This window comes from Clinocottus analis, unplaced genomic scaffold, assembly GCF_023055335.1.
Source record: "Clinocottus analis isolate CAN_PGR_092001 unplaced genomic scaffold, fCliAna1.0.p SCAF_5, whole genome shotgun sequence".
In the NCBI taxonomy this organism is placed as follows: Eukaryota; Metazoa; Chordata; class Actinopteri; order Perciformes; family Cottidae; genus Clinocottus; species Clinocottus analis.
The window spans coordinates 10484544-10507168 of NW_027176207.1; the positions used below are offsets into that span (position 1 = coordinate 10484544).

At 40.6% G+C, this 22625-nt stretch overlaps 1 protein-coding gene across 2 annotated transcripts; it reads right to left on the reverse strand.

The window, feature by feature from the left end:
- Positions 1–2811: 2811 nt before the first annotated feature.
- smg6 (SMG6 nonsense mediated mRNA decay factor) lies at positions 2812–14104 on the reverse strand. 2 transcript variants are annotated; one of them, XM_068600281.1, is made up of 19 exons: positions 14002–14104; positions 10666–13063; positions 10336–10528; positions 9827–9937; positions 9582–9688; positions 9287–9365; positions 9018–9128; positions 8691–8906; positions 7811–7872; positions 7536–7681; positions 7100–7213; positions 6789–6963; positions 6319–6538; positions 6026–6202; positions 5698–5856; positions 4772–4916; positions 4331–4593; positions 4054–4135; positions 2812–3966 (listed from the first exon to the last, which is right to left on the reverse strand). In XM_068600281.1, exons 1-19 carry the CDS (start codon positions 14090–14092, stop codon positions 3836–3838), a joined length of 4980 nt encoding a protein of 1659 aa, XP_068456382.1. In that variant the 5' UTR covers positions 14093–14104; the 3' UTR covers positions 2812–3835. The 2 variants fall into 2 exon arrangements, with proteins under 2 accessions (XP_068456382.1, XP_068456381.1); XM_068600280.1 differs by having other exon boundaries at positions 6319–6556.
- Between the last annotated feature and the right edge of the window lie 8521 nt (positions 14105–22625).

Consider the following 22625-nt stretch of genomic DNA (forward strand, 5'->3'; position numbering starts at 1 on the left):
TTATAGCACGGGGCACTCTGTCTGGCTTTATGCACGTTCAGTCACTGAGCTCCTAACCTGATTAACAGTTTCAGTCATAATCTGGTGTCTACTATTAATAGCCTCTACTTTAACTAATGTTAAAACTATTGTACGTATCCTCGAACAATGCAGGTACTCTCAATATGTCAGAACTGGTTGTGCAGGGCCCACATGGTCCTTGACCCTGTGATGAGAAGATTGGGTTTTGCATAATTTCTTCTAGCAACAGTAATAGTCTGGTCAAAACAATAGTGTAATTTTGTACTGACATTTAATGACAATGATGTGATATAAATATATCCTCTGATGGGCCTGTCAGCATACACTCTGTTGTGTGTCTATGACCTAGTTGTATGACTTGGCATTACATGGTTATATTATACAAAGTATGATTAACAGTTAAATGGACATATGTCAGATTATTGCATACATCATTTCAGGGGGAGCTCAACACCCGCCCACAGCAGTTTGGCAATTTACATAAATCCGTTGGTGTGCTACAGATGTTTCCATTTCCGGTACTGCCAGTTTTACATCATGTGTTTACATCAGCGAGGCATACATTTGTTTAGCTGCAGCCTTTGTTTATTCTATACATTTTATTAAGATGTTTAAGTTCTTGCATGAAAAACAACATCTCATGTCAGCGTAGACGTGACACCACATCTCAGAGGATTACACATGCGACGGCAATCTGCTTGCAGAATATATAGGATGATATGTACAACATGCATGGCAGCAAAGAGGTTAAAGATGGGCATTCCACAACAGGCTGCAGGCTGAGAAACCAATCATCTCACAGAATGAGGCTCAGAGGGCTTTGATTGGTTGCCTGGTCGCCCTGTTGTCATGATGATGGGAATCGGGTCCTGTCTGTGTGGTCTGTATCCAGGCACAGTAGTACACTGGAGCAAATAATATGGATGGACAGGCTGCAGAACTTTCTGTCCCTGATACACACACACACACACACACACACACACACACACACACACACACACACATATAATGTACAAACATGAATCCCAGAGTAAACATGGAGGTTTATTCAAACTAGAACTAAACACATTCTGCTTGTTTACAGATGATGCATGTGGAAGACACATCTCTCTCACTTATGTTTTCTGAAGATGCACGTTCATAAGTAACTGCTTGTTATAGAAGATTGAGTGAAATCATGGGGTGTTTTATAACCAGAGCAGTTCAGTATTTTGAATCATTTCTAGAACATCATGTTGAGTAACCCCCCCCCCCCCCCCCTCCTTACACAGATTATTTTGATTATCTGGATTTATTAAAGGATTATATTACATTTTATTGTGTCAACCTTGTGTTTGTACTAAATGTTTCTTAGTATTTAGAAATGAATTTGTTCATTCATCCAGTAATTCTAAAAAAGTAAATTAAATGGTAAGTTTTGATTATCTGACTCTGTATGTTTCTGCTTTAAGATAGTGAATGCGAACACTAAGCATATGTGTTTGTGTGCAGCACAAATATAGGTTGTATTTCACTGCAGGCATTATGCAGGTCCCAGAAAGCAACACACAAGTGTAAACGCTAAATAGAATACTGTACTTCAATTTTAAAGTCCTAAAATTGTGCAAGCCCGTGGCTTAAAGACACTTGAACGTAACAAGGCATCCTTATTGTTATTCGTAACATTTGTGCCTTTCCTGTCAAAACAAGTCAAAATGTCTGCAGTGAAAAAGGCCAATTTCTTACAATAATCTAATATAACAATAATAATAATCATTTTTATTGATGGATGATGAATAGTAACTGCGTTAACTAACTTGACTATCTACTAAATTTGCACCAACACTGCAGCAGAGCCACCGAACACCAGAACAGAGTCATAGACAAACAAATAAAAAGTGAGGTTCTCACAAATCCTTTATCAACTTCTGATGGAAATTGTAGCTGAAAAAGGTACAGGACAAATACAAAGCAAGGTAGCCACTTCTACATACAGTATTATTCTAACTCTAAATCCATATGATCAAACTGTGAGGAGTGAATGAGTTGTGTATCATGCAACATAACAAGAACATAGGTGTAGCGTACATGTATTTTGAGCAACAAAACACCGTCTCATATGCACATAAAAACACACACTATATAGAACTCTGAACTCCTGAAGGTGTCTCCCAAAGCAATGCAGAGCAAGCAATACACAAATTCTACATTTTCATTAAATGTTTCTTTACAGCGTATCAGTGAAGTGTTTCTTGAACTTGATGGAAATTGTAGGTGGGTTTATACCTCTTATATGTATCTTATTTCAAATTAAAGAAAAGTGGGTATATGACCTTATGAAAAAGTTGAGGAAGATCACACTCTGAGGAACATATTAGTGATTAAAAACATTTTTTGAAAATGTATGAACGGAAAAGCACAAAATGAGTGGAAAGCTGAATGAAAATAAAGAAAAATAGCCACCAATGGTACTGAATAATAGCATCTGCAAGTCAATTTCAGAGACCAAGCTTTCTTCAAACCTCATGGCTGTCTAAGGCAGACCTGGGTCCAACAGTATTTTCACATTTTCATTATAGATTGTTTGTTTTAAATGTTTTGAATTGTATTCAAAGGGCTAAATCCCATAAAGATAGTCAATATAAAATAATATTCTGCAAAACTGAAAACTCACTACAAACCAACCGTAGTCTTGAGATTATATATATATATATATATATATATATATATATATATATATATATATATATATATATATATATATATATATATATATATATATATATCTATATATATATATATATAGACACACACACGCAGCTCAAAACCAGAAACAATTACAAATACATGTGTACCCAGATCTGTTACAAAACAAAAATGATAAAATCATGGTTGTTTTGAGAAATTATTGCAAATTTCAACAAAATGGAGATGTGGCCCCTAAGAAAAGAAACACAACTCTTTACACATGAGCTCGAAAACAAGAAAAAAACAAAAAATAAGTTTAAGTCAATGGTTTGTTGTTGTTGGTTTTATAAAACATGTCCTTCTAACATGTATCCTGACTTAATTTCAGCATCAAGCTGGAGGAACAACTCAAGTTACCAAACAGGAATGAAACACTTCCTGAGTTAGCAGGAAATGCCATAGCGGCATGTGATAACTTTGAGGTGCTGAAGTTGCACAAGGGCCCAAGTAACCCTCACTACAATCAGCCACTTAGTGTACGGACAAAGACCCTCCAGCTGTGCTTCTCTCCACCTACCGTTATCTCACCTCAGCTGTAGAGACCAAAGCAGTCTATGCGACTGGGCCTGATGAGAAGTGTGGACGAGCCAGTTATGGCCTTCATTGCTGTTGTCTTTAATCAATTAAATGACCATAAACGCTCTCCCCCTCTCTGTCTCATTCTATCATAAGCCTCAAATTTTCACACTGCTTGCAGAGTACACACTCACCAACTAGGCGCAGATGCTCAAGGCTGGACCAGACAACTAGCAAATCCAACCACTCTATTTCCACCTCTTTCATCTCTCCTTCCAGTCCAGCCTTCCTGAGACTTGTCAAGTCTCCCTGTCTCTTTCTGGGGAAGCCCACTGATCTTAACATGCACACACACACGCACACTTCATCACAAGGGGGAAAAGCTCAGTAAAACCACCCTGCTTTCATTGGACTTGCTTGCATTTCAGATGAAGTGGTTCTACGCTTTCTTCATCATTTCCTCTCCCCAGTCATCTCCTCCTCTTCCTTCTCTGCTTAAGTGTGTCTTCTCTCGTGGCTGAGTCAAGCAGGCTTCAGCAGTTGGGTTCCTTTGATTCCAGCTTAGTCTGGTTCAGCCCACTTTGGCCCAGCTGAGGAAAGCAGGGATATCTCGCACTGGGACGTTGCGGGTCAAAGATTTGACACGCAGATTGCGGTCATCTGTAAGGAGTACCACCTCTCTTTGGAGCCTCACTGTCCCATCTGTGAGTGCGTGAAGAGAAACATCATTCACATCAGATTTTACTTTTGCATGTTAGAAAATATGTACACTGAATGAATGTTACATACTTCTGTGAACAGGCATGAAATCCTTTGCCTTGTCTTTGCAGTAGTGGAGGCAGCAGGACAGAATCACATCATCATTGGTACCCTGAGGAAAAATAGAAAACTAAGTCAAAGAAAAACAGGACAGAAGTAGTAATCTTCAAATCAGAAGTTAACCACTGCCTCCCAGCGAAAGAAAAAGCTTCATGTCATCGCACAATCTGAAACCAAATTACCAAAATGTAATAAGACTAAATATTATGAAAGAAACAGTTTGAGATATAATTATTTGGGCCCTCACCTGCTGTCCAGAGGTGTCTTCACTGCGGAAGGAAATAGATTCAAGCTGATTTCCTCTGCTTGTCAGGGCCCGAAGGTGCGGTTCCCTGGCTTCAAATCCTTTCTCCAGGAATGCCACTGCCAACCGGGCCTTCTCCTGCACGGCCCGCACATGGGACGCACTAACATTATAGTTGCCACGCCCGCCAGTGCTGCGTCCTCCTGACCCCAGTCCTCCCCCAAAGTTGTCTTGGCCTTTAGCCAAGCCATCCAACTCTGTTATCACTGTGGACGAACGCACCACGAGTAAAGTAATAAGTATACGTAAGCAAATATGTTCTTTTTCTACACTTATCAGATACATTGGGCAGTCTCATGATTCTAAACATGTCACAACACAATTTAAGCCTTCTCATCCATCTTACTTCCATTCATTTATTTCCTCTTTTTGTTTCCGTCTTACCGATAAGTGGCACAACTATTATGTATGTTCCACACTGCAAGAGTTTCTTCAGCCCTCCCAAGTGATCAATGAATCCATTGGTATCTGGAACCAAAAAGAGAGGCCTCACTTCCAGCTCCAACTGTCCGCCTGTCTGCAGCACCGCCTGGAACACACACATGTGAGATTTGATTTAAAAGTCCTTTTTATTATTATCAGCCATTTCACATATAACCTTTCAGACATACAGACCAATATTCAAACATCGAAATTAGGGCTGTTATGTCTACCAGCAGGCTCGCGCTGCAGGCTCCGTGTCCAGATTGAACACTAATTGCACAAAGCTCCTGACCCCGTGGTCTGATCAACTATGGCAGAGCACTTTAAGTCAGTATCACTTCTGGATCATTACTTTTCTCTCAAAGAGGAGAACTTTCCACACATCAGAAGATGTTCAGTGCACTTGTTTAAGCCAACACAAACTGGACTTTTATCACTGAGTAAGAAAAACTGAAATGACTGGAAAACATGAAAAGCACTTATTGCCTAATTAATTGCTGGTCTTTAACATACATCTTCAAAAAAAGGTATGCAACAGACTGAACATGGACAAAAGAAATAGTGGCTTGTCCCTCACAAGGACCCTTACTGCTGAACACACTGTTTATTGTCCCTGATAAAATACAAAAAAAAAGAAAACTGATTTATATACTATACATATGTAATTATGTTAACTTGCTAGTGTTCCAGAGTGCCTGTTATATTGTTCTGATAACATTACTTTAAAATAATAGCGTGCAATACACTAGTTTTTACTTAATTATTATTGAATTTGGCGCATAATGCAAATAATCATAGAAAAATCATGCGATTAATCAGTTAAATTCTTTCAACATTGCGCAGCCCTAATAGAAATGTATTGGTTTGAATATAAACGTCTGTTTTACCTGTATTTTATCCCTGCGCTTCTGTTGCTGTGCCAGTTTGTTTGTGAGGGCGTGATGTCGTGCCTTCAGTTGTCTTATGTCATTCTCATCGTCTCCCGCCTCGTCATCTCCTTCAGATGCGGAGAGAGACGACCCTTCCTCGACTATGACATCATCAGCCTGCCAAACAGACACGAGAAAGACACATTTTCAGCAATTTCGCTTCCACTATTTTCAACAAAATGTTGAACTGCAGTGTAGACTTAATATACACGATTTTGTACAAATGTTGTGCAGCCAGAGATTAAAACATAGTATTTTAGAGGGTGAGTAGGAGAAAATCAGTCACCTCTTTCTCCGTTACAGAATCTTGCCTGCTCCTTGTATCCATTAACTGGGTAGGTGGAGAAGTTGCCACAGATATGTATTTGCCTCCCTTGAAGGCCAACAGAGGTTCTTCTTGTCCACACAAAGCCTCAAGAAAGTACTTCAGCACTGTCACTCTCTTACAGTCTGCTGCTATTGCCTAAGGAAAGAGAAAGGAGGTATATATGCATGAGAACTGGAAGAGGACAATTAGGGGTTTGGGTCAAATCTGGCATGTTCAAGGTGAAAGAAGAAAAATCTTTTTTTTCAGCTCACCATGTCAGTGTGTCTGTCTGTGTAACAAGGCTCCTGTGGAGCAGCAAGCAGTGGGACAAAGCCAGCAAGCAGCCGATCCTCCTTCAACTGCAGTACAGTCAACTCCTCATCTCCCTCAACTTCTTCAGTGTCGACTTTGTACAGCGGCACTTCCTCATGGTCTACACGTGCCAGCATGTTACACAGGTCAGCCAGGCACTGCCAAACATCAGGGCTGCAACTTGATAGAGAAGGAAAACTGATGCTGAGGAATTAGTATATTAATAAAGAACTACTATCTGAAGAGAGTTGGTATGGGATGTTTGTGTACAAGTACCAGTAGAAGTTATAAGCAGAACCAATAGTAGTAATCTAAAAAGACTATAAAACAATATTTAATGTCTAATCTTTTTATTTAATTTTAAACATGAAAATATGTCAATTGTGTGTTCACAAGAAAAAAAGAGTTACTCCAGGTTTAAAATGCTTACTCTATATTGCAGGGTGGTGGGTTCCACTGGTCGGGTTGCCCCAACATCCAGTCAGACCAGACCTTGATACTTGGCAGTAGTTCTCTAAGGTCCATTGGAAAGGCAGAGACCCGCACCATACCCTCCAGCTGCTCCCCTTTGTCCTCCTCCTCTCCATCTGCCATGGGGACTGGTTCTTAAAGAGAAAAAAAGATAATTAAATTAAATGCAACACTTAGACCCTAATTTCAGCAAACCTAAATTAGATAGGAGTGTAGAGCCACAACTTTAAGAAATGTGACTGATATGTGTGGAGCTTTGTGTGTCCGTACCTGCAGGAGTATCCCTGAGCAGCTCTGTGCAGCGCTGCACCAGTAGTGCGAACATGCCAAGGCCCAGGGAAGTGCTTTGCTCTTGTAAAACGGACCGCACTTCTCCTTCCTCACCTGGCAAACAGAAACAAGAATTTAAAACTACTCCCTCAACACCGTTGCTGTAAACATTACAAATGACTTGTGTGTTTATTTTTTTTTATTATCTCTGCCAAGTCTCTCTCCCTCTCTCTGTGTGAGTGTGTTTGTGTGTGTCTGTGTGAAGGAGTCTGTTGTACAACCCAGTTCCCCCATAAAGCACAGATGAGTGGTATACAAGGGACAGAGACGAAAGGCTGCAAGTAATGATGTTTGTTTGTTATTAATTAATCTTTCTTTTTTAAGCTTTGGAGTAATATTTCTTGTTTGATGATCATAGTGGTGTGAGCAGTATCACCTCTGCTGTGGACATTGTGTATGGTGAACATGTTGATGGTGATGATTTGCAGCAAGTGTGTGAAGCCCAGTAAGGAGGGGCCATGCTGGAGCAGCATCTTGAACTCCTGCAGAACACGGCTCGCCACTCTAGGGAAAGATTCCATGCTGTGTAGGCAAGAAACACATTTAGAAAAAAATACAGGAAAAAACACAGACACACATACACAAAAATAAATAATTCATACTTATTCAGTCTATGAATTTAAGAGCTGGAATACATGAGACAACACTCACCCCACTTTAGTGAAGAGCTTTCCATGTGCATGCAGGAAACTCAGAATGAATCTCTTATTTAGCTGGGGGGGAAGAGAAGGATGGAAATTTATGCATTACTAATCTGTGGGAAACAGTTGTATTTAGCTAAAAGCCTTTCAACTCATGACATGGAAACACATGACTTCATCCAGTGACTGTGACAAAGCACAGAGAAGTTTGGAGCGGATGTCACCATTTATACCCGAAGATTTGAACAATAAGGGTGGGAGGAAATGGACTAAAAAGGTACTGCAGCTGGAAAGAGCTGCAGTTCCAATGCCTCTTTCAACAGGATGCTTTGAAAATTACTAAACAGAAGCAGTGTAAACTGGAGATGGACTGCACCACTGTTACAGTTACAAGTAGGCACCAAAACAAAATGTGAGGATAAATGGTTGTCCAACTACACCAGATAAACTCTTGAGAAAATGTCCCATTTCATAAAAAAAATACAGTGAATCATTGCAAACAGCTAAAAAACAAACCAAAAAAGGGCCAAATATCTAAAAGATGAAAGATGAGGGAGTAAAAGCCGCCTATCCATTTAACAAATGGACGGTGATAACAACAAAAGATTAGTAAACAAAAACAAGGGAGAAAATTAGAAAAAAAGAAATAAACAAATGACATATCAAATGTGGGAAGAAGAAAAAAATCAATGCAAAGGAAATAATGAATTAAACTACAAAGAGAGGGGAAAATGAAACTCTAAAACATTGTGGGAGTTTTCTGCAGGTAATAGTGGGAGGGAAAAAAGAAAACATAAAAAAGTGCACACAGAGACCAATTTCTTTGAATGCATTCAAGTAAAGGCATAAAACAAATGAGAGCAAGAGCAAAAGAAAGAAAGGGATCTTACATCACTAGCGCTTAGACTTCCCAGCTCTCCATCCTGTTCAGAGTCTCTGCTGGATTCACTACCTCCTCTATGAGAGGATGGGGTTGCCGCTTGTCTGCTGGTGCGAATCCAAATTTCCACACGTTCTCCATCTTCCCCTCTTACTCTTCCTCTTTCTGCCGGCCCCCTGGAGCCTCCTTCATGCTCCTGTATCCTCCTTCGTTCAAGCTGCTCTTCCTACAAAAACAAAGTCTGTAAACAAGAAGCACTTACGCTCCCTAAGGTTTTTGGTCGAAGAAAAATGGTAAATTATTTGTCACAAGTAAACGACTGAAGTTTATGTCTGACCTTGCGCTTAGCTTCCTCAAACAGACTCATCAGGCTTTCCTTTGCAGTCAGGATGGCGTTGGAAGCTGCTAAGCTGCGCATGTAATAATACACAGCATCCAACTTTCGCTTCTGTAAATGTGAAAAAGTGATAAGCAAGTAACATAAGGGAGCAATCCTGCAAAAGGACGCTCACTGGGTGGGTGAGAACAGACCATTACTCTTTAAGTTGTATTTTTCAAACATTTGTTCTCAACCTACCATCTTTACTTAAACTACACATCACTTACTGTATAGACTGCCAATAGGGCCAGCTGGTTATATGGTCGTCCATTTTTGGGGGCAATCTGCTGGGCTTTCAGGTACCAGCTACAAAAAAATGAAAATGTGTAATCATGAGATACTGTCAGAGAGATTTTGTGGAAGATGCAGACTTTCAACATTTCCTGCTTCTACTTTAAATTATATGGTTCTCATCTAATATGTAATATTTAGCTTTGTCTACTATAGTTCTACTATGGCTTAGGAAAAACTAGTTACCACCAGTTACAAGATTTTTTGCTCTTGAATGTTTGTACAGCCTACCTGCGAGCTTTGCCATAGTTGGCCGAGTCACTGGTTTGTTCCCTGTAACGTGCTATATCTCCCTGGCAAATCATGCATCGCTGTGCACTAATAAGAGCATACTTCACCTGAAAAAGACAAAGAAAAGCTTTCACATTTAACAAAATACAATGTTTGGTTAAAGGATTGCATTTGACAAATTCAGGCATACACAATGGAAATGAAATAAAATTCATATATATAAATCCAAAGGAGTATTGTTGTACCGTTTTACGTAATGGCCGAGCCCTGATAGCAATCCCATCCATGTAATCCTCCAATTTAAACTGGTACACTGTCTGCAGCTTCTGAAGCAGCCCATCAAAGAATAGCGCACCCTGTAAAACACAAACGATGATCACCACATACAATATACAGACACACACACACAAACTTTATAAGCTGTACTTGTATTCTAATAATGTTGTTGTGACCTGCTACCACTACAAGAAAGTTGCAGAATGGTTTCGGACACAAACATTTCTAAGATTTTTGGACAGTATATAAATACACTGTGTATCGTACTTATTTGAGTTTACAGATCCATTGTATAACCAGATACTAAGCAAAGTAACAACTGTGTATCCCATTAAATCCCAATAGAGACTAGTTAATAAGTATTTATCTTGACATATCCTCAAGCAAGAACATGGCACACAGATATTCAATGTTAGTTGCAGTAACCTCCTGATTTTGTGAAACCCTGCCATGTCTGAATTGTACACACATTCCTTACCTCGTCAAGCAGCGTAAGGAGCATGTTTCTGATATGAGGGGTGTTGTCACATGTGGGGTCTTTAAGTAGCTGCCGGAAGCGCTCTATAACCTGGTAAAATACATTCTTCCACAAAGACTGATCCACGTTTTGAGAGTCTGAGAAGTCGATGTCTGTCAGGATGACCTGCTCATATAGTCCCAAAAGGTCAGCTCTAGAAAACAGTAGGGCATAAAAAGTCAGTAAAGGAAACTGACAGCCAAACAAGTGTAAGACAAAAGAGTAAAACCACCACACACAAACAAAAAAGGAAAAAGCCACCAACACATCTTTTCCACTCCCTGTTCTCACCTGAACTGGGCCATGCGATCCAGTCCATCAGCACTCACTCTGTCCCTGGACAGCAGGTTACTGAGCTGAAGCTCCTGGGCATCCGCAGCCCTCAGCAGCCTCCCCAGCTCTCCTCTGGCTTGTTGCTCCGCCTCTTCAGCTGTTAAACTACCTCCTGCACCAGGCTGGGAATAACCTGCTCCCCTATAACTCCCACAGAACTGACCCACAGCAGAACCCGGGTACATACCATTCGGGGGAGCCATTTGGTAGGGCCCCATATGATAAGGATATGGATAGCGTTGGTTGGTGGTAGTGCCAGGACTATGTGAGTTGCTTGTAGACATGGGGTAGCAGTAAGGGTTGTCAGAGTTTTGGAATTTGTAATAAGCCATGGCAGCAGCTTGTTGGGTTCGAAAGTGCTCACCCTGCGGGACCGGAGGACTGCCTGCTACCTCATCGTCTGTGTCCAGAAAGTGAAGTTGACCATATCCAGTCCCTGTCTGAAGATATATAGGCTGTTGGAGAGATAAATGCTGTGAGGATTGGGTGCTGGTAAGAGCAGGTTTTTGGTCGGGGTTATTTGGATCCCAGAGTCGTCTCACTCCTCCTCTGCCTCCTCTACTCCTGCAAGCTCCTCCTCCCCTAATTCCACCAAAAAGAAGTCGTTGCCCGACCTCAGGGGAATTGGAGAGGTCTGTGCGAGCTGGAAGCACCAGGATACCCCCACCTCTGCCACGAGGAACCAAGACTGGCTTGCGTTGTTGTGATATCCCGCTTTGTGATGCGGTACCGGACGTTTTTTCGAGAGAAACCCTAAGAATTCCCCGACCTCCACCGTTGTTTCCTTTTGGTCGGTTCCTTTCTTCCCTCCGCCTCTCTGCTCTTAGTTCCTCTGCCCCACCTCTTCTTCTCCTATCTTCTGCCATGTCACTCATTTCACTCCCTTCCGGTGATTCTGTAGATGAGTCCCCATTGGCTGTCCAGCTTGGTAAATGACGCCTTCGTCCTTCTCCACTATTTGCCATCCCTTCCTTGTTATTGTGCATAGGCTCCAAGCGGGTACTCTTCATACTCTCCACATCCATCCCTCGTCTAGGACCATCCAGGCTGGTCACACTGCTCGCAGAACTACTGCTGTAAGTTCGATTCCGCGAGCGCCGTATATCCGATTTGGAATAGCGTTTTGAGGTCGGTGTGATGTTTACATTGGATTTGTTTCTATCGCCTCTTTCAACAACCCTGTCTGCATTTCTTTCTGCCTTAGCATCTTTCTCAGCAACTCTGGACTGGTTGTTGTTGTCTCCTCTTCTGCTTTCTCTGCGATTCTCTCTTCCTTTGCTTTGTTGTGCGTCTCCTGTCTTACCAGCTTTGTTATCCCTATCCGTTTCTGCTGCTCTTCTGTCTCTTTCCTTCTCAGCTTTCCCCTGGTCAGTCTTTCCTACACCACCTGGTTCATCTTCTCTTCTTCTGGAATCCTGATTCCTTTCCTTTTCCTTATCCCCTCTTCTTCTGCGGTTTCCCTTTTCCCTCTTCTTCTCTACCTTTTCGTTCATCTCTTTAGTTCCTCCCCCTTGGTCTCTCCTTTCCTTATCAATTGTTTCCTCTCTCCCACAACTTAAGTCTTCAACGGCTTGGCCTTCACATTCCACTTTAACCCTTTCATTCACACAGAGCTGTTCTACTTTACTTGTAATTTTCTCAACTGAATCATTAGAAGGTAATGGTGTTTTTACCACATCTTGGCCCCCATGATTTCTGTTTGTTTCACTGGATTTTGATTTGACATATTCCAGTTGATCTTTTACTTCTTTAGCTTTCCCTCCCTGCTTCTGTACGGATGATTTTTTGTTTCCCTCCCTTTCCCCTGTACAAAACTGGGATTCTGGCTCAGTTTTCTGCTTATTCTGGCTGGGGATAGGCATATCCTGCTCTTGTCCAACTCCAGAATCCTTTCCCTGGTTGTTCCTTCGGCTCCCAGGTTGATACAATTCTCGGTCTGGTTTGCGGGCTTTCCGTGTTGCCTTAGAAGCTCCAGCAGCTTCCTGGTGTTCACTGCCATTTTTAACAACGACTTTTTCTTTATGTGCTTCTGATTTAGACTGTGAGTGAATTCCCTTTCTATAGTTATGAGTGTTACTGCCATCACCTCTCATCCTGTCTCCTTCCTTTTTGTTGGTTTCTCCCTTATCATTTGTGCACCCATGTCTCTCTAAAACCACTCTTTTCTTAATCTGCGATGGGTGACCATGTTCATATAAATCAGCAGGTAGGGGATCACTTTGACCAGTTTCTCCCTCTTCACTGTCACTGTGACACCGTCCATGTCCAGCTACCGGCTGATAGCGCTGCAGTTCAGTGCGTTTTGCTTCACATTTCCTATGCTGCTTGTTCACTACTAGATGCTCCTCTTGCTTCTCTGCAGAAAGAAAAACACAAACACAAAAAAGATTGCGTATTGGAGTGGTATGCTTGACAATTTCTGTTTTTCTCTTTTTGTTAATAAATGAAAAAAAAAAACTAATTTAAAAATGCCTCAGACAATCTTTCAGTATGTTCTGACATCCCTTCCCTGTCTGTGGCACCCAGCGCATTCATTTCCACTCAAGATATAAATAGTAAAAAAAAATCGCAAATACATCAAATAAACAAAAATATTTGCATTTCTTGGGGACTATTTCCAGCTGTCATTAATATGAATTTGGAGATCGAGGTTAACAAGTATTGCGGAAAACGGTGTATGTTGAATTGACTACTAATAAAACATTTGTTTAAATACCTTAACAGTAACCTAAATGTCAAAAAGCATTCCCTGAGTATTCCTGCTTCAAATAAACTTCCCACAGCACAAGAAACACACAATACGCTCTACGGTAAGTTTCAAATAAAAAAAACCTTTGTGGAAAACAAAGCTGTATTAATAGTACATTTAAACAGCCGTTGGCGTTAGTTAGTTAATAGCTAACGCTAAATGTCTTGTTGTTTAAGGATTAGTTAATGTTCATCGAGCTTTTCTGTCCTCACAGCGTTCAACGTTAACGTTACATATTACAGACACGTTCGTCCTACTAATAAACATAAAGTAAATGGAGAAAATATAATGAACAGTGTGGTGATTAGAAAAAACGGTAAGTTGTGCATCTGGTGCCGTTATGGTGGAAGGGGGCGTTTAAAACAGAGCGCGCGAGACCAAAGAATGGGTAACGGCAGATAGCGCGCTAGCTAACAACATTAGCTGCTTACAAACTTAGCAACTCCGTAGGCTACTTTAAGCTAACTTGGAATACTTCTTTATTTGTATTTATCAACTTTTTCACGAATGTATTCTTTCCAGTTATCGACTTCACTTAATCTCACCTTTCTGACAGTCAGTAATATCGACTGAACTCGACGTTGAAGCTCTGAGTTCCGCAGCTGAGATTCGTACTCTGTCCAGCTCGTTCGCCATCTTTGCTTTCACTGAAACAACAAACACAACACGTACGGTGGCTGAGCTGGATCAAACATGTTCACCGGGAGACGTAACAGCGAAGCTTTAAACTAACCGACAGGTTTTCGCCTCTGGTCCTTTACTTAGATAGAAGTAGAAACACCATGCATTATATATATATATATATATATATATATATATATATATATGTATATATATATATATATATATATATATATATATATATATATATATATATATATATATATATATATATATATATATATATATATATACATATATATATATATATATATATATATATATATATATATATATATATATATATATATATGTGTATATATATATGTGTGTATATATATATATATATATATATATATATATACATATATATATATACATATATATATATATATATATATATATATATACTTATTGATGTAAGCTATTTGCTGGTTTTGTGTTATATCAATCTCTTGTTATCTTATAATATTTTCTAAAAAATAAAATGAACTAAAAGGGCATTACATCGTGTCACCAAATGTGTTCATGTAGACATATGTTATTTGATTAAAAAAGATTGTTGATGTTTTCACAAACAAAGTTTATCTTGCACCAGGTTCAATTGTTGTAACACCTGTAAGTTGTAACACCCCTTGTGTGTGTGTGTATATATATATATATATATATATATATATATATATATATATATATATATATATATATATATATATATATATATATATGTGTGTGTGTGTGTGTGTATATATATATATATATATTAAAGTTTATAATACAAATATGCATTTTCTGTTTTACTCTGACACAATGTGTCATTCTAAAATGTTATGTAATTCTTACGTAGGCCTTGACCTATATATAAGGCCTGGATGAAGGGGGTTTGAAGGTCTGCATGTTATACAAAGAAACAGACTGACAGATATCCTATACACACGCTCAATTCAACCCAATCGCCACTAGATGTCAGGATTGATTACTTATTTGTCTTCTTTTTAGCCCTACTGTCCTAAAAACCATTGGATTGGCCCAACAACGAACTTTCTTCCATCTACTTTTGTTTTCGATGAAGTCATTTATTTGAATGAAGCAACATCTCTTCCTTATAACATCTTTTCTCTCGTGTCTTGCGCTTATGACTTTAATGTGAACTGATAAATTGCAGAAGAAGGCTAATCGTGGGACTGCAGAAACAAATGACAAAAACATACACATAAAGACTGGGTCGTGTATGAGAGTGTGTTTGGGGGTGTGTGTGTGTGTGTGTGTGTGTGTGTGTGTGTGTGTGTGTGTGTGTGTGTGTGTGTGTGTGTGTGTGAGGGGGGTGGGGGGTGGGGGATGAACGGACGTGAAGAGTTCAGACATCATCTTGTGGCTGACGCTTGAGTAAACAGCTTCATTTCCCTAGCAACACTAAATTAAAGGGACAGAGACTCGTGTCCTTCCTATAAATCTCCCACACATGATTCTTCATCCGGAGCCAAACCTCCTCTTTTTCTATACACGCTCCCTCATCCTGTCACTAAATTATTTATCCAAGGTGCTGGATGGCTCACTTCTTTGGCATAGTAATCAGATATGTCTCCACATACTTATGTGTCTGTATAATATTAGTTAGTTTGGTCCTAATTTGCCTATTCCCCCATAGCACAAAACAGGTAGGAAACTGTTAAATTGGGCTATTGATACAATTTTATGGACCATGTATTTATCTATTGTTTTAATTTTCTGTTTATTTCAAAATGTTTCTAATTGCATACGGTCTATTACTATATTTTATTAATATAATTCATATTTTATGTAAAGCACTTGCAAAGCAAACTTAGATTCTCGTGACTCTCATTAGCCTATTATTCCATTGAATAAACCTGTCTCTGTTTTTCAATTTGTAACTACGCTGTTCTGTTTGAGGTAAAAACAATGGGTTACATTGTGTGAATGCAGAATACTGTTTTGATGTAGTGCGAGTAGTGTCTCTTGATGAAGCACTGGCACACCAGGGGTTGTAGAATGTTTCGTGTCTGCAGTGGAGAGGTGTGTGAGAGGGAGGGGGCTGCCGGAAGTAGTGGGCGTGTGTCTCCCTGTGTGTGCGTAAGTCTGTAAGTGTGTGTGCTTGCGTGCATTCGTCTATGTGTGCAGAGTTCTGATTGTCAGTGCTGCACCACAGTGCAGGTGGAGCAATGCAGGATGATAAGAGACACACAGAAGGACAGAGAGGGGGAGGCAGAGAGGTGGTGGGGGAGGAGACAGAGAGAAAGAGGAAGCAAGGTAAAGAGGTGAGGAGGCATGATGCAGGAGGCGAGAGCAGGAGTGGGAGACACTGTGAATACAGATGAGAAAAGCGGGGGAAGCAGGGAGTTTTTGCAGGTGAATTTCTGACACCAGGGGGTTTCTCCAGCCCAATCCTATCTCAATGTCTTCTGCCCCCATCTCATCCTCTCTCTCTCTCTCCCTCTCTCTCTCTGTCTGTCTCTCTGTCTCCCCCACTGGGACACTGGGAGGTGGGAGGAGATGACTTTTAGAGATGATTGGAGTGGAGGAGGAGGAAGAGGAGGAGGAGGAGGAGGAGGAGGAGGAGGAAGAGGAAGAGGAGGAGGAGAAGGAAGAGGAGGATCAGGGGGGGGGAAGAGGAGGAGGAGGACGAGAAGGAGGAGGAGGAGGAGGACAGATGGGAGACTACAGTCAGCAGAGAAAGGTGGAAAGACAAGAGTGGGACATTGTGGTTAAGGATGGAGGTGATTGAAAACGCTGGGGTTAGACATCAGGTAACAAATAAACAAAAATGAAAATGGCAGAGAGATGAACGTGAGACGACTGAAATGGAATCCACATAAGTGGTGAGAGAGACATAAATGAAAAAGGGCGTGTGTTGGAGAGACAGAGAGAAAGACTTGTGTGACGCATATTTGCTGGCACTAGATGTTTGGAGTATATCCATTTCAACTGGTGTTTAATGTATAATTCACAAAATGAAATAGAGGGAGTGACAGGGAAGGAATGATCTAATAGGACCATATGAGATAGAGTGACATGTTGGTGCAGAGGAGCAAAACAGAAAATAGATAATCTTACATTAAAGACATTATTCAAAGACAAAAACTACATTTCATTACCCCTGACTATGTTGTGCACTAACAACACCACCCTCAACCCATAATATACCACTTTTAAGTATCAAGCTAAACTCCTATGCCACACTGTCTCGTGTACTTTCAGGATGATCTTGTTCCGACATTTTTAAATGGCTTTACTTTTCTACAAACAGTAAATATCCGCAACACATATATGGTTTTGTCCTGTAAATTCCGTCAAAATTTGACTTGATATAGTTGACATATCTTTGACAACTTCAGCTTGGATCTTTACTCTAAAGTTCTGATTATTTCAACAGTATTTTGCTGCAGCAATTCTGCAATCAAGAGTAGCCTCCAGTCTTCTACCACTGTCTGGAACTAGTTGGCATATGAGAACAAACTAGTCTACAGGCTTTTAAATGTTATGTTTTGAGGTTTCTAATATATGTATCCAGGACTGGAACACAATAAAAGGAAATTGATTGCACACAGCATGAGTTTGTAATGACACCGGTCTATGGGGTGTTTTTTTACAGCTGATTTTGAGACATACACTATCATTGAAACTCCTGTTTCATTTTCACAAGACTATGTATGCAGTATACACAACGCCCACGCTTGGACACACACATACACACATACAGCTGGCGTTGCACGGTAATTACATTCAGCATATGACTTTGGCATAATGTTGTGAAGTTTTGTGTGAGTCACTGTTGGAGTTACAGCAGATGAGACAAGATAGCATATGACTTTACAAAAGGACAGCCCATGAAGGCATCCTTAGCCACAGATGCTCTGTAAATGTAATGAAATCATGGGAATAATCTTGTCATGTGCATCTCAGGTAAGTCAATTTAGCTGGGGCCATTTACTTGGCTCCAGAGGCTCACGAACACATGTCGCAGAGGAAGTACATGCACCATTACGCGCATGTTTCTTCCTCCCAATTTGTCACACAACCTTAAAACTCACAAATATCCAAAGTTTCTGACTAAAAAATAGGTTCACAATATCTATCACTGCTTAGGCGTATGTGTGAGTGTGTGCGCATTTGTGTGTGCATGTGTGTGTATGCATGTGTGTGTGTGTGTGTATGTGTGTGTGTGTGAGTGTGAGCGTGGGTGGATGTGGACTTTCTACTGTGTGAGCGTGGGTTTGCGAACTCACAAATCTTGCAGGCAAGAAGTGCACAGAGACAGTGGAGGTAACGACGCGGGGGCGAGAGGGGTTTCACTAATAAACACCCACTCTTTCAAAACCTCCATCTCCCTCCGACACCCCTCCACCCCCACCATCACACACACGCTCCTCCTCCTCCCCTGCTCTCCTTTGACTGAATCCTCATTACGGGCACGTTTGGCAGGACAAAGTCCTCCTCCTCCGCTCCCTCCCTGTCTCCATCCCTCTCTATCTTTTTCATTTGCTCATTCTCTCTTGCACTGTTTACTGCGTTTGAGCCAGCTTGGCAATCAAAGGGAGAGAAAACACAAATGAGAGCGGAGGGGTGGGGCAGGGGGGTTGAGAGGATGCTCACTGGGATTTCAGTATGAGTCAGAATGGGAGCAAGGGAGGTGGGAAGGCAAGGTAGGCGGTCGTGAGGAGAGAGAAGAGTGTATGGGAGGGATGAATTTCTGTTTCTTTCTCTCTTATCTGACTGCAATCTCTGTTTGGAATACAGATGAGGATATAGAAAGTGAGCCAACCCTTGGGCATGACAGACAGATAGATAGAGATTTGAACAGGAAATAATCTGCATTCTGATTCACAATCAAGTTTCCAGATATAAGCTAGCTAAAAGTTGAATGTGCGATGACGGCGGACTGCCTGAGAACTGATGTTAAAACAAGAAGCAAGAGATGAACGTCTACAAATGATGCAGTTCAAGATATTGAATCGATAAGAATAAAGATACTGTATATGCAGGTATGAGGTATGCAGTTTTTGTGTGTTTATGCCACCATGCGGGCAGTAATGAGAGACAGTGTACAATCAAGAAGGCAGTAAGTGAAGGACTTCATTCACACTTTTTCGTCATTCATCCCCCTGCTTGCATATTCATATGGGGTGTAGAATGAGGGAACTGGATTGTGTATGCTGGTGCACACACGCTCGCACAATGCTCAACCTCCATTTCATGTCAGCACATTTATATTGCTGTTTGGTGGCAGTCAGTGGATATTCTACAGTTTTGAGGCCCAAGGGTTAGACAGTCCCGCTCCTCCTCTTTTGCAATAATATCTGAGGTGGGTTTACTTTTAAAGAGAAAGAAAAATAGAGCACAAGTCACTGACCAAAAATGTAATAACAGACTGAATAAAATCTTAATGTTGCACTGGCTTCTGTGGGTGCATTGTTGATTTTCATACCGTGGTGCAAGAATGGTTTCTCTTTCTGTTAAGCAATATGCATACATCCTAGTGGGCTGCCCCTAGCGGGCATATACATGTAGATTATAAAGTCATGGGTGGAGTGAGCAACGACCAGTACATCTATACTGCATCATCCTTCAAAGACCAATACAAGCAAATCATTCTAGTTGTCTTTGCTTAGAGGCACTCTTCATATTTTTAATAACAAATTCAGTTTTTAAATATACAATTATTCTAGACTTTTTTTTTTACCGACATCCTCAAAAAGAGTTGTTTTAACAAACATCTGTATTATTGACCTTGAAAATTCAACCATTTCTCAGGTGAATTTACTAAACTGCTCACAGTCTAAGATATTAAAGACAATAACCCCCCGAAATGTAAGTATGGTCCACAGATGATGATGTATTTTAATGTTATCTGTTTTAAGATACTGACAGGAAACAATGAGAGAAGGTTATGGCATGCATCAAAGGTCTCTGAATGAAATCAAATGGGGAATGTTATGGTAATGACTTGGCCCAAGTACAGAATGTTGAACTCTTGATAACAGGCTGTGGGGGGAGATTGTAACTTATGTTTCGGATGATTTCTGGTGCCATGGTATGTGTTCTCAATGTTAAAAATCAACCTCCAAGCTCTGGATTCTTTGCAACTGCTTCTGGCGGCCACTCCACAGGTGAAGGTGAAGACTCAATGGAAATGACCTGATTGACCTTGAGGAACAGGGTGTGTTCCATAAGGAGTTGATTAAAATCTATTCACAAACCATATATTTCAATTTCGGGTGTATTCCTTTAAGAGTGCCGGGTTCATGCTGGTGTTGTTAGAAACGTTTTTACAGCTAAAATAATGTGTACAACTTACTCAAGCACATTATAAATAAATTATGACTAAAATGTTTCAAATTACACAATTTTACAATATTATTCTACATTTGCTGCTGTGACATATTTCCATTGTAAAGTATAAAATAAACATTAAATAAACGTTTACTCCAGGCTGCAGTGGCTGCATGATATTGCTTTGACTTAGACTGTAAATTGAGATTGGAATTATAATTTACCTTTCTTTTGAAATCCATTGTTGGTGTAACGGAATGCATCTCTAATTTATTCAGCAACGTTTGGATGAAGCAAGCGTGTGTGTGTGTGTGTGTGTGTGTGTGTGTGTGTGTGTGTGTGTGTGTGTGTGTGTGTGTGTGTGTGTGTGTGTGTGGAGGTGGTTGTACAGGCGATAGATCATAATCCTCGCCTGGTGAGTGTTTGGAGGAGTGCAGGGCCATATAACTTTTCTCGCAACTTCCACTCTTGCGTGGTGTGACTGGGTGCTTCCTCCACCCAAAAAGACTTCTTAAAAACACAGAAAGGGAATATAAGACCTGCGTCCAAAGTGAATCTAATCTGCAGTCTACTGACACACCTCTTTACGCACGAGGGTCTCCCCCGGATGTGTTGTGAGCTCCACAGCGTCGGGATGGTTTACGCACGACTCCCGTTAAATCTCTGCCAAAGTTTCTACAGCTTTGTTAGAAACTGGGTAGTTGGGTATAGTTACATTCATTAAATTAAATCAATATACAAACAAATATGAATGCACTGCAATCATCCTACAATCACACATATCCAGATACTCTTAACAGACAGCTGCAGTGATTTATCGCCAAATCTAAACATAACGATTTGCTCATCGCTATCATCATTTGGCAAACACATTTTGAGCATATTCGTGTGTTGGCTTTCGAGATTTTTTTCCTCCTTTTTGATATTCTCCAATATATCGAGTGCAGCGAGAGAGAAGAGGAACTGGAAGATTGTTTTAGGATGAAATGGTTGACTGATTTAAACATACCATTAATATTTGTCGATACGTCAAAGTATATCCATTTGAGCCGGAGAAGATATCATCACCGGATCAACAACTAAATCCATCGACAGAAGCAAAAATAGATCTAAAATGTATCCGTTGTGAAATGTGACGACGATAATTATGTAATCAATAGGCTGGTATAGCAATATCGAGAGATGGAAATACGATTACACTCACTCATGCGTGACTTCATGGAGTTCAAATGTCTTCATATGATAAGAATATTCTCGTAAGAGCTTTTAATATTTGACAGTTCATTGTAAAGAATGACACACAACGAACATGCTATTTCCAAACTCCTTTTTAAAGACCTGCACAGTGATTCAGGCTATACTTTTCCCTCCCTTTTATAAATAGCTGCACTCCTTTCAATGACGTGGGATACGCACGTACATGTGTAGGTGAATCTTTGAATGAGCTCTCCCTCTCCACCTTCCTCCCCCTCCTCTCTCCCTCCCTCCCTCCCCGTCCCCTCTACTACTACGGGATCTCTATAAAAAGCCTACGGTACATGGGAGAACCCGGTCTGAATTGAGAGCGACTTTGGAGAAGATCGGGACGACAACGTCTGTGCGCGAAGATGGCATGGCACAGATTTGCGCTGACAGTTTCAAGTTAATGAAGACAGCAAGTTTGAAGATACAGACATATTTCTACAGAAGCCGCTGCCATGGCCACACACGGAACTTTGACTGAGGTAAGTTCAATTCATATTCCTACAGACCTGATTTTGTGATTTTGAACCCTGGAGGGAAAATCTGATTTAGAGAACCAAGAGAGAGAGAGAGAGAGAGAGCGAGAGAGAGAGTATTGGACGGGCCATCCCCTTAAGAGAAGAAGCCCCACAGTCTGCTTTGACTGATGCTATTCCCATCTTCACTCTCCGGTTGGAAGTTGCTGCAGTGTGACTCATTTTCTCTCCCATGTGGGCAGCATTCAGCTTGTATCCTGAAAAAAAAAAAGAGAATCTCAGAAAAGACAAACTGCGCACAACAATCGCCGTCTAAATGTCTTATTTTCTGTCAGAGTATGTCTCAATCTGTTTAGGGACAAATACACATTTATACATATCATTGGTCATGTGTTCATTTGTCACACAGGTTGACCTGGTTCACAATTAAAAAGGTAGACGCTGTTTTGGTTGCCAGTTGCCACTCGGGCAGCACTGGATCCTCTGCAGGCTCTCCGGTATTGTAC

Bases quoted from the DNA above. Each gene is read 5' to 3' on its own strand.
- smg6 (XM_068600280.1), bottom strand. From the start codon at position 14,092: ATGGCGAACGAGCTGGACAGAGTACGAATCTCAGCTGCGGAACTCAGA. The intron at 9,938-10,335 runs GTAAGGAATGTG...TGTGTTTTACAG, and splicing joins TCCTTACGCTGCTTGACGAG to GGTGCGCTATTCTTTGATGG. The intron at 4,594-4,771 runs GTAAGACGGAAA...GTTCGTCCACAG, and splicing joins AATAGTTGTGCCACTTATCG to TGATAACAGAGTTGGATGGC.